Source organism: Typopeltis vanoorti, chromosome 3 (genome assembly GCF_054136105.1).
Source record: "Typopeltis vanoorti isolate ZY-2024b chromosome 3, IOZ_Tvanoo_1.0, whole genome shotgun sequence".
Lineage (NCBI taxonomy): Eukaryota > Metazoa > Arthropoda > Arachnida > Uropygi > Thelyphonidae > Typopeltis > Typopeltis vanoorti.
In genome coordinates this window covers 114,243,093-114,256,130 of record NC_143551.1, presented here as the reverse complement: position 1 = coordinate 114,256,130, position 13,038 = coordinate 114,243,093, and the positions used below count along the sequence as shown (strand labels likewise).

At 36.3% G+C, this 13,038-nt stretch overlaps 1 protein-coding gene across 1 annotated transcript in view; it reads left to right on the top strand.

Annotated features, from left to right (window-relative positions):
* Positions 1–13,038, top strand: part of Tbc1d22 (TBC1 domain family member 22) — a 239,663-nt gene that overhangs the window by 40,611 nt on the left and 186,014 nt on the right. Inside the window, exon 3 of the mRNA XM_090415889.1 lies at positions 11,757–11,890. Within this exon, the coding sequence (XP_090272015.1) occupies positions 11,757–11,890 (134 nt within the window). The remainder of the gene's footprint in view (positions 1–11,756; positions 11,891–13,038) is intronic.

Sequence of the window (13,038 nt, the reverse complement as noted above, 5' to 3'; positions counted from 1 at the left end):
GATCTTAACTGGGGCTTATTTTTGGGGTAGGGCTTATATTACGAGCATCCTGAAAAATCATGCTAGGGCTTATTTTCCGGTTAGGTCTTATTTTCGGGGAAACACGGTAAGTGGAAGATATGATAGAGACATAAATTTGCTTAGAGGTGTTTATAGGATTGATGGGGAGGAAATATTGCAGTACATGAAATAATATGAGAAAAATTAGAACTCATCCATGGAAAGTGAGTAAGAGTGTGACTAGTAAGGAAGTGAGGACTAGATATTTTGCTTGGAGAGTGGTGAATGAGTGGGATTGCCAGAGTCAGAAGAAACCTGTTGATATTTTTAAAAAAGCTATAGGTTGCAATTGTTGGGAAACACATCGTGGGGAAGACTGTTCCAGAGGACAGAGATAGATGTAATAAATGAAGAAGAGTAGAACAGTAGGTATGATGAGTTTGCAGTTGTACTGTAAAAGGATGTTGAACAGCTGCTGCTCTTGTTTTAACAGGCCTAGTGGAGGAATGATTTTTGCCAATTCACTAGAGCAGTGACCATGGAAGTACCTGTAGAAGAGACGTAGAGCTGAAATATTGCACTTGTGAGATAGAGGTTGAAGTGACTGAAAGGGTCATGCATGAGTCAAATTGCTCTCTTCTGGACAGCACCAATAATTTTTAAGGAGGGTTTTGGTGCACTACTGCAAATGTGTGAACAGGATTCTAAGAATGGGCAAATTTGGGATTTATATAGGATTAGTAGTTGGGTGGGTATAAAATAGCTTTTTGAGCAGAGAAGAATGTACAAACAGATTCACGGATGAGATAGGGAAGACAGAATTATAAACGAGTTATAAGAACAATAGTTAAAGTGGTAGAGATCTTTAAGAAGGTCCAAGGAGCATATTGACTGGTATGGATATGTGTTGAGTTATGAACATGGAGATGTTGGAGAAATGTGAAGGGGATGATATGAGTTGAGATAGGACTGTGTAAATGATAATATGAAAGAGAACTTAAGTAGAGAAGATGTGACAGAACTGAGTTGGGAAGAAGAGTGGAATCTGAAGAAGAGTGCAACAGTGATCCCGCTTATTTGTGAGACTAAATGTTGCAGGAGAAGTGATGTCACACATGTTTATTTTCATGTTGAAATGTGTAAGTGCAAGTCACAGCATGTTTAAGTTCAATTTTTAGTCTGTTTTTTTTATATACTTATATTGTATATTAATGGCACAATGTTATCTTTAATTTTGAACCTGTTTCTTCTTGACCCATAATGCTGTAACATGTAAACAGATCAAATAAAAAAAGAGCACCTAATGATAGAGGTTGTCATCAGCAAAGTCCACACATCCTTTCCAAAATGAATAATTAAATTACACATGTGAGCATTTGATTTTGGCTGTTTGATTGTAAAGTGGATAGGTTTGTACAAAGCATGGAGTACAGTGACAGACCAATCTTATTTCCCGCGTTTTGACGCAGGAAATAAGATTGGAAACCCGGGTTACTATTAATAATATGTGTATGTATATATATATATATATATATATATATATATATATATATTATTTTGTTTAGGGCCGCATTTTTTGTGTGTGTGGGGTTGGAAACGAAGGGGAAGAATATCCTTATGTGGAAACTGGGACAGGGATTAACGGGGTGTGGACCGTTTCGGACGTCGTCTGACCGTCATTGGAACCTTGTGGGAATGAGTGTAGGGCTATGTCAAGGCTGCAAGTTGCATCTGCAAATTAGGGCATTTGTGGTCGCTACATGGCCGGAGGCGTGGCTTAATTTGTAAGTTCTGGATCATCCAACATTCGGAAATTAGGTAGGGCGGTGGATGTTGATAGAATTTTCAGCGCATTTTATGGCAATAGTTTCAGATATTCTAAGCATTGTTTCGTTGTCTTGTTTGTCTATGATTATGGCCTTGTCGATTTGGGGGATATGTTTTTGCTCAAGGCACGTGAGCTGCAATTTCTGTCTTCCCTGTACTCTGTGTTTTGTTTTTCTTTTTGATGTTGCGATGTTTTTCTGTGTTAAGATATTCCGGAATGGGAATATTGCAATCCCTGAAGTGCTCTTGTCCATAAAGACCTAATTGTAGAGCCAGTGTAGGTGACGTCACAGTCTTTTTGACAAGGAAATTTGTAGACTACGTTGTGGTGTTCGAATATTTCTTTGTGAGTGAGAGATTTAGTAGGTTTTAGGAGAGTTGCTAATTTTTGGTTCGTGGTGAATACTAACTTATAGTCCGTGTTTTTGAAAATGTATTTGTAGGCTTTGTATGTGTTTTGGATGTATGGTAATTTGATGACCATACATGTAGGGAAGTCTGTTTTGGTAGTATTATTGTTTAGACGGGATTTTGCCGTATTGTTCGCGTAATTTATTAGATGTGTGGGGTAGTTGCGATTTTTAAAAACCTGTGTTAAATACTTTAGTTCCTTGTTAAGATAATTGTGCTGTTGGTTGAGAATTTGTAAACATTGATAAATTGTGATAGGATGACTGATTTTTTGACGGAATATGGGTAGTATGAATTGAAATGGAGGTAGTTTCCGATATGTGTGGGTTTGTGGAATATCTTCGTAGCTCCTGTTATGGCTTCTGATTAAAGTCAGGTTTAAGAAATTGATGGATTTGTTCTGTTTCCACGGTGAATTGTAGTCTGTTGCTATAATTGTTGAGGGATGTTTGTAAGGCGGAGATGTGTGAGGGTTTGCCAATGCATAGAATATCATCTACGTATCTGCCATAAAAGGTGATGCCGGGGGGGGGGGGGGGGACAGGTGGAGTAGAAGTGATTCAATGTGTGCCAGGAATAATTCTACTAGATGTCCACTGATGTTTTGGCCCATTGGGAGACTGAAAATTTAAACATATGAGGAGTTTTTGAATTTAAAGAAGTTGGCGGATATTGTGAGTTTGATCAAGCTAATGATGTCATTTGGTGTTAATTTTGTGCATGTGTAGGGTGTGGTCCTCAGTGAGAAGTGTGTGTACGATGTCCAATGTTCTGGGGACATCCACGTTGATGTATAAAGAAGTTGCATCTAGTGAGGTGAGGATGTCATCATGGGATGGAGTAGTGTTATTTATTTTCCAGAATAAGTCGTCCGTATTTTTGATCATACAGAAAGACGTTGTTAGTAGTGGTTTGATGAGTTTGGCAACAAATTTAGATAAAGGAGCTGTGGTGTTCTTGTAGGAGACTGTGTGTCATATCGGATAACCGTCTTTGTGGGTTTTGATGTTCCCAAACATGAGGGAGGTGCATGTAGTGCAGGGGGGGGGGTTGTGTGTCTCATTGTGGTTTTATCTATTTTGTTTTGACTTTTTAAGGTGTGTGTTGGTTTTATCTATTTTGTTTTGACTTTTTAAGGTGTGTGTGGGGGCTGTTTATTTGTTTTATGAGGTCGGGGGTAGGATCATTGTGGATTTTTTGGTAGGTGTGTTGGTCGTTTAAGATGGCCATTATTTTGTTGTGGTAATCAGTTTTGTTAATGATAACTACAGTGTCTCCTTTGTCAGCTTTTGTGATCATGATATCTGGGTTCTTCTTTAACGATAAAAGGGCTCTTTGTAAGTTGGGAGTAATGTTGGGTTTTACTATTATTTTGCTATTTATAATGTTGTTTATTTTTTGGAATATTGTGTCTCTGTTTGGGTCATTTTCAAGTTTCGCTTGGATTTCGATGATGATGTCTTTTTTTCGGTATGTATTTAGGGGATATCGCGAAGTTTAGTCCTTTGTTTAGGATGGTGATTTTGTCGGGTGTGAGGATGTGGTGTGAAAGATTTTTGATGGAGTTGTCATGTGTGGGTCGTGAGGCGATGGTGTCTGAAAGATCGGGAACAGTATGTGTTATGTATTTTGTGCCTGTTAAGGCATACCATTTTTTTGTGTGTTGAGCTTCAGTTAACAGCGCATAGTCGTTGATGTGTGTTTGGGTACTTTCAGAGAAAACTGCCCATTCATTTGGGGTCAATAAGGTTTTCAGTCTATGTTTTGTATTGTAAATACGTTTTGTATTTATTGTACTTAATAAATTTCCTTGCTTAACAAATTCCAAAATGTTCTAAAATGTTTTGCAATATCAGTGCTGTTCTAAATTCATTATAACAAATATTTTATTATAATAAACTGTATATTAGTTTGGTCCCTGAAAGTTTATAATAGTGTGGGTTGAGATCTTTTTAGTTGTATTTCAAAAATGTTATGGTCATTATTTATTTTGAATAATTATATTCAAAATAATATATTATATTATTATTATTATTATTATTTGTACCTTATATTTTTTTGTACCTTTCTTCCTTCCTTCCCCTTTCTAGAGAAAAGCAGGTAATCCCTGTTTTGAATGTACCATATTACTTTGTCATGCAGGTAGTGACTTGAAAGTGGGATGCACACATCATTTGCATCCAGTTTTGCTTTCTCCATTATATGATAAGACTTAATACTTTTATAATACCCTGTGCTATAGTGAAATCCAAGAATAAGTTATCAAAGAGCAAATTGGAGTTCCTTAATTGATCTAGCTTCAAATCACATGTAAGGTTTAACATATCTTTATCTGCAGTAAAACACCTGCTTGCTATTAAATTTGGCAAATTTTGGGTGCTTTCTTTCATTTCAAGACAACAATCATGTATAACAAGTATAAATTTGTAAGGACATTAATTAGTATTTATCACACATATTCAGTAAAGCAGAAATTTTTAATTTCTTTACTCTCATATTATATTTGATTTTCACTGTGTGCCATTAACTTGAGAATCCAGTTTGCAGATGCTTTTATTTTTCCTGAAAAAGGATATAAAAAAGTTGTGTCAAACTGTTATGCAAGATTTCATTTAGACCATACAGAGTGATATTAGCTTAAACTTATATTGCCAGTTAGAATTGAAGTATTCAAGAAGATTGATGTTAAACCTGGTGTAAGGAAAGGAACACTATCTTGACTGTTATTTGTAAGCTTTATGGACCAGGTTATTATGACAAGTAGCATTAAACTTAGTTCTTTATTCAGCTGACATTACCTTAAATAAATTGCTACAAGTCTTCAAGAGTTTTTAGCCAAGTTATTATTTATTACATAGTACCTGCATAGAGTTTCAGGATTCATTGCAGGAGGCTGTTATGACAAATTTGGTATAAAAATTAGTAATAAAAAGACAAACTGTAAAACTATACAGGAAAAGAGAAAGAAATGAGTCTCAATAGATTGCAGTATGGTGGCTGTTCTAAACACAACATCCAGACCAGTACCTGGATCACCTGCACACAATTTGGTGCTCACATGTATGTCACACCTGAATGGTGTGGCATACGAAGCAGTGGCTACATAAGCTCAAGCAGTGGCTGCCTTGATGCTTCTATTCTCATCACCAGTGGATTATGACCAGAGCAATCATATTGTTATAGTATGAAAGCAACTCTGGCTAGTGCTACCTGTCAACGTGCAATATGTTCAGGTTATCATCCCATGTTAAGAGCAAGAAGTTCCAATCCTTGTGGCACATGAACCTAAAGGCCTTCTGTTCATACATTCACCACAGTATGACTATCAGATGTACTCATCACTACTTGTAATAGTACAGACCTGTAGATTTGAAGTATTGCCAGATTGTTCATAACCTCACTAATGCCAGGACCTGCCATGGATGAGGCCAGTTGCACGTTGCGCTTTTTTCTGATTATCCATGCAAGCTTTGATCCCATCTGTTCTTTCCTTAGCTGGCTTACACACTAGCTTATTTATCTTTATTCTTATGCCTACAAGGATCTTAACTAGGCTTAACACATGTTTCTGTGTGTAGACAAATCCTCCAGTCAGAGGAAGAGTCTCAATAAATCGTAGTATGGTGACTGCTCTTCTTAGCACAACACCCAGAACAGTACCTAGGTTATTTATGGACAATTTGGAGCCTGTATGTCACACAGGGATGGTGTGGCATAGGAAGCAGCGGCTGCATCCTATGCCACACTAGTCTCAACAGCTGCCTTAATGCTTCCATTTTAGTGGCCTCATCGCCAGAGCAATTGCACTGTAACAATATGAAAGTAACTCCAGCTAGTGTTGCCTTTCAATGTGCAAGTCATGAACAGTATTGTTGCATTGCCTAGATGGGATTCTGACTTAGTGTTAAGTCATTATCCCACATTAAGAACCTGAAGGTATTCAATTCTCAATGCATTTGTGGTATGTGAACCAAACTGTGTTCAATTTATAATACAGACCATTTGCATTGATTATTGCCAGATTGGTCATAACCTCACTAATGCCAGATCAGGGCTTGTCATGGATGCAGCCAGTCGAACGTTGCACCTTAATCTGATATTCACAAATTTAAGCCTCAACTCCAATCATCTATCTACAAACTAAATCTACCTACTATATTCCATCCATGCTGCTATCTCTTCTGTACACGCATTCACCAAAATTTCACTGCAATTAAACCATCCCAAGGCTTTTCACACAACTAATCATAGTCACTGGGTCATCCCGTCAAAGTCACCAAATTGTTCCAGCAAGCACATTGTCATTAGAGAATAAAAAAGAAGGTTCCCATCAGTTGCTGTTTTAATTAGGATGTGAGAGTTTGGTTAGAAATAAATCATTCATTAAATAACTGAAGACATAAATATGAGAGTTTGAGAAAAATTAGAGATTGAATGAACAGATGAATGACATCATTGTCAGAATCATATTAAGAAATAATGATATCAGAACAGAACTCTTAGCATTATTGATATTCCAGAATGTATAATCTAAGCTTGAATGATTTCTTAAACAGAATGAGAGAGATTAGCAAAACAAGTATTTAAAGCTAATATGGCAGGTGAATGACCTAGAGGAAGACAAGATATAGTAAGTTGATGCTGTTAGAAATGCTTTAGAAGATAGAAATGCAAAGCTGATAAAATCAATCACCTGACAAACAATGCACCAGTTTGGAAGAAGGCTGTTGATAGGAAATTAGTGATAAAATACCATGTTCATCTCTTATATCAGTACTTCTTTTGTGGTTTTACACCAGAAACTGATGGAAACATGTAGCAGGAAGCTTTCCTTGGTGGTGGTGGTGGGGGGGGGGGGAACAGAAATTAACAAGGAGATGTGTGGAATTTAAGTTGCTTAAAAAGTAAAATCTAGATAATTGTGTGGATACCTACACATATCTAGTAAGAAATGCAGAGAGCCCACTGGGTTACCGATCCAGTGTCATTCTATGGTGCACTCCATTATTAGATATCACTCGGATATGTGGATATCTAGTAATGGAGTGCACCATACAATGACACTGGGTCAGTAGCCCTAGTGGGCTCCCTGCATTCATTACTAGCTGTGTGGAGGTATCCTCACAAATGAATGAACAAAGGTGGCTGGCAGTTTGAGACATTCAAGACTTCTTCAATCTCATCCGTCTCGTGATGGGTTGAGTCCCCCTTTGTACAATCTATCTCCAAATAGTTCTAGTCTTCTCGAACATAGCAATGAAGTTGGGGAATTTGCATCTTTCTTTTAAGGATCTGAGCCAGCTTTTCCTCCTCCTTTTGGGTGGATGCTGTTTTCTTGTTCTTCCATTTAGCACAATGTTTGGAAGTCTGTGAGGAGGCATTCTCTGGACATGGCTGAACCATCGGAGCTGTTGCTGAAGAATGTTTGTAAGGTTGTCCTGGTAGTTGAGATCCTGGTTTACTTGTTCTGTGGTTGTATGTTCAGTCCAGTGTGTTTTGTTTATTTTTCTTAGGCACTTCCCCTCGAATGCGCTTATTTTGAGTAATTCCTTCTTAGTGAGTCGCCATGACTCACTTCCATATGTTGCTGTAGGTATGGTCATGACTTTGAATAGTTTGATTTTAAGATGTTTTGAGAGTTTGTTATTGTTCCATATTTTGTTTAATTTATTCATGTTTGACCATCCAATGTTAATTCTGTCAAAATTATGTGTAATGGTGCTTCCTAAGTAGACAAAGGATTTTACTTGTTCTAGTGTTTGGTTCTCCAGGATTATTGTGATGTTTTTGGCTTCTCTTCCTATTTTCGTTATTTTGGTCTTACTGCTGTTGATCCTCATTCCAAAGTTTTTTACATGCTTCATTTAAAAGATGGATTGTTTTTTTCTATTTGTAGCTTGAATACTGCCAGGATTACTGTATCATCTGTATATGATGTTGATGTTTTTTCCATTTATATTTATCCCTGGTTCATTGAAGATTGCTCTGCATATTTTTTCTAGATATAAGTTGAATAACTGCAGTGATACTGGACAGCCCTGCATGACTCCTTTTTCTATCTTAAATTCTTCGGTTTTTATATTATTAAATTTGACGATTGCGTTTGTGTCTTTGTAAAAGTTTGAAATGAAGGTCAATAATTTGGAATCTATTGATTAGAGTTTAGGATGTTGATCAGTTTGTCTCTGTCTATGGCATCAAAGGCTTGTTTAAAGTCAATGAAGCTGCAGTACAGTGTTATATTTTGTTCCCAGCACATTTCTGCTATAGTATTAAGTGTGATGATTTGATCAATTGTAGATCTTGTGGGTCTGAAACCAGCTTGTTCCTCCTCTATGATTTCTTCCATTATTTTATGCATGCGATTTTATAATTTGAATGAATCGAATTATATAGATATTTCTCCTGAGAATAAAATTTGGTTAAAAAGTTTCAATAAATATTTTGTGCTTCCCTGGCCTCTGTGTTTCCAGAGTTCAGTAGGAATTTGGTCAATTTTCAGGAGTTTTGTATGTTTTCATTTGGTTTATTGCTTTAAATAGCTCATCTTTTAGGATAGCAGGTGCTCTTTCTTTTTCTTTGCTATTTGATGAATCCCACATTTGGTTTGGATATTTAAGACTTAGTTGACTGAATTTTAATCATATCATCTTAAACCACAAACTGAAAATGATTGTACATGATGAAATGTCATGTTTTCCATGCATCACTTTCCTAAAATGACTCCACTTTTGTTTTTGTTAGTAAAACAAAGCAAACAATGAATTGTCAGCTACTTCAGAATACTCATTCTCTGCAGAATTAAGATAGATACCATCAGTTTAACTTCTGTGGTGAAATTCTTGCACATTTCCACTATAAAGACCACATAATCTAAGATAAACTTCATTAGTTTTCAGTTTTTCCAAAGCAGTGTATACTGCTTTGGAAGGAAGTGGAAATGGATGGAATATGTACTGGGAATTATCATGTTACAAAAAATGTGCATCATATTCAAGATATGTATGTGAAATTTCTGAAGAACAGTTATGAGACTTGATGTAAATGATATCTTGGTTCTTATTGTGTGTGTGTAGCATTTCTGAAGTTTCTTTGAATTTTCTGACAAAGCCATTATCTCTCATGTTACCCCAGGGATACTATGACAGATAACAAAAATGCCAGAAGGGAGAACTTCTCTTACCAGGTGGCAGATGAGGGATGCTCCAAAAGAGTTATTTTTAATTAAAGAATAAGAAGCCATGGATATCAGTGGAATGAATGGATATTGCACCCATTCTATGGAAATGCCTCTGCAACCTATCACTTCTTCTTACAACAACTTCACTCCAAAATTTGATTGTGCCTTATAACAAATCTTATGCTACATTTTTTGCTACACAGAGTGATAAGAGCTGCCTTCAAGGCTTAGGCTGAGAGGTCCTGTTCAGGAAGTATATTACAGACTCCAGTACAGATCAGTGTTATTGTGAATAAAGGATACAAAAGACATAAGATTAATCTCAGAGGTGAGCTTTACATAGGCAGATAGGATGTCCAGGTCTTCAGGCAGATGCTCCTTTGACATAATTTGTAGAGAGAGAAAAGGATAGATATAGAGTTAACATCCTGGACATTACAGAGACCATATGGAATGGGAATCATTTGAAGTCAGGATGCTGAGCTAGTTGTCTCAGGGAGATTCAAAGCACTGTGAGATATTTCTGGTATTGAGGAAAGGTCAGGCATGATCCCTTCTTGGATGTAAGCCATAAATGATAGGATACTTATTAGACTTCAGGCTTATTCTGCCAGTTTGAGGGTGTGCGCTTCACACCCCCAAATAGGTCTGATGAAGAGTGAGGAGTCTGTGAAAACCTACAAATTATTTTGGACTGCCTGCCAAAGGGAGATGTATTCTTCATTCCAGAAAACTTCAATGCAAAAGTGGGAGAAAGGAAAGTATGACAGTTAAGTCTGAGTGCAACAGGTTTGGTCTTTGGGGGGGGGGTGTTAACACCAGCAAAAGACTGTTGGAATTTGCCCATGATAACAGATTAGTTATTATTAATACTTAATATAATACTTGCTTCCACATGCAATCATAACATATCTATACTTGGATGCCAAACATTGAATAATTGAAGACATCAGATTGATTACATCCAGGCACTGCAACAATGGAAGACAAGCTCCTTTGACATACACACTTGTCCAGGAGAAGACATCAGATGGTACATGAATATCGTTTTGAACAGGAGACTATTTTTCTATGCTTTGCCCTTTCAGAGGTGAATTAAAATTTGCTCGTTTTATTTGAGGCTGACTGTGAAGTAGTGTTTTTGTCTTGAGTCACTTCATGGTATGCTAAATGTTTGGCTTGTGCTACCTTATCACACTTTCTGAAGAATTGAATAGCAGTTAGCAGTTTAGGATGAAACAGAAGATGCATTTTCATTCTAGCAAATATTATTTCAGTTATTTGATCAGAGCATGTGATTAGATCAGGAGAGCATCCACTAATCACATTATGAGAAGGAACTAAAAATCACAGATGTTATTGCTATCATGCTGCCAAAAGGCAGAAGGTGGGGGGGGGGAGGAGGAGGAATGTTTTGCAGAAAAGGAAACTTGGATGAGATGGTGATCTGGATTACCAAGAGGAGATCTGACATCCACACTATATTTGAAAGAGAACTGGTTAAAAGAAGATCAAGGGTGTTGAGAGGATTATGATATTTAGTTGGATTGGTAGACAGTTTGTGTTTGGTTAGCAGCAAAATTCGGTTTCTTTCAACTTGACTGTAGAATTATAAGAAAATAGAAGCTAGTTTTGATCACAGATATTGAAGTCCCAATAAAAACATCCTGTTTAGGAATTTGGACTAAAGTAAATGCAGCTCGTGAGATAAAAATTTAAAGAAGTCAAATTGATAAAGACAGCAAGCTAGCATAAGGCAATGAAAATTTTGAAGGTATTTCACATTACTTCTTTGTTGAGATGACTGTATTTATATTTCAAGATAATGTTTTAGTCCATAAGGATTGTGAACACTGGTTTCTTGATCTGTAAGGTAAAATTAACCACTTCTTAGTTACCAGGATTTGCATATTATAGGGACTTTCTTTTTTATTTATGAAACTTTTGAAGAGGTTTAATTTAGCTTGGTTGGCTGAGTGTTGAATCCTGCCAAGGGCATTGAATACCTTTTAGATAGGAGATGAATTTCATTGCCTGGTGTGAGATCACTACCTTCTTATTAGATACCTGGACCTGAAGTTGTTTGAAAAAAAAAATTTCCATGTGTGGTGTCTAAAATAGAATTTTCAGACAAGCAAAAAATAATTTAAAAATATAAGAAATAATTAATAAATAAAAAATCAGCAAAGCTTTTATGTGGCAGTCACATAAAAAGCAAACTAATTGATGTATTTTTATTGTTTAGTATAAATTTATAAAATATATGAAGTATTCCATATGTTTTTAGTTTATTCTTTACATTAATTCACATTCCTTATATTTTTGATTTGGCTTTCAGCCCATCAACTCCAAAGAAAGACTTAACCAGGCCAAAGCATAGGAGAACCACATCCTCAAGTTCCTTTCAAGATTTTCAAGAAAGCATAGAAGATGCTTGGGATATTGGAGATGATGATTTTTATGTTGTTTCTGGTTAGTATTTATAAAGATGTAATTGTAAATGGGCAGAACAAGATAATAATACTGCTCTAATTTAAATGTTTGAAATTCTAAATCCTGTTTAAATCGTAAGGATTTAGATGGGCAGTTCAGTGCTGGCCATTGAAAAGTTGCACCATTTCTTCAAACTTACTTTGCATCATCATTCCTTTATGACATTGGGACATATCAGTTGGCATTTTTCAGAATATAGCATAAATAAATTATCCACAATTTCAAAAATAATGCCTAATATTAATTTTTATGAGCACTGACAGTGACTCTTAGTACAAATCAAAAGTATCTGTACACCACCACATAACAGAATAATGGATGGCACACTCTGGTAAATAGTGTTCTCCTTGTAGCAGCCATATCCAAACATTTCCAAATGATTTGAAGCATATTTGTGTATTGATTTATTACTCCATACCACAGCAAGGCTTGCACTGTGGATCTCCCTCCCCCTTTCTCTCTGTGGCCAAAGGTAGCCAGAAGTCAGATAATATGTATATTATGTACATTTTATATTCAGAATAGTTGACTCATCTGACTAGAAGTGATATTTTTTAGAGGGGGGGGGTTAGGAAGATAAGTGATAGGATAGCTGCTTTTGAGATGTTACAGAAGGTTATTGAAGATAGTATATATTGAAAGGTGGATGCTAGAAAGGATTGGTAGAACTTTAAGACTTCTTAAGGATATTGACAAAAGAAAGTTGAAATATTTTGGACACATTGAAAGGATAGAAAGAGGACCTTTCAAAACAGTAATATAAGGTAAAGTTTCTGGAAAAAAATAGGAACGGGTAGACTGTCAGTGGGATGGATGGATGGTGTGCCTGGAGTGACTGATCTCAAAGAGTTGAAGCCTCCAGAAAAGCGTACAATAGGACCACGTGGTGAGGACTGGCATAGCACATCACTGATCATCTGAGTGAACATACAACATCTGTTAATGTCCAATGACCAGATGGATGAATGGATGGATAGGGAAGAAGATTGGGCAGGATATAATGATATTGCTGTAATCTAAATGTTTGAAATTCTAAACTCTGTTTAAATCCTAAGGATTTATTTATGTAGGCATTTCAGTGCTGGCCATGAAACAGTTGCATTTCCATGCCTAACATTAATTTTTAT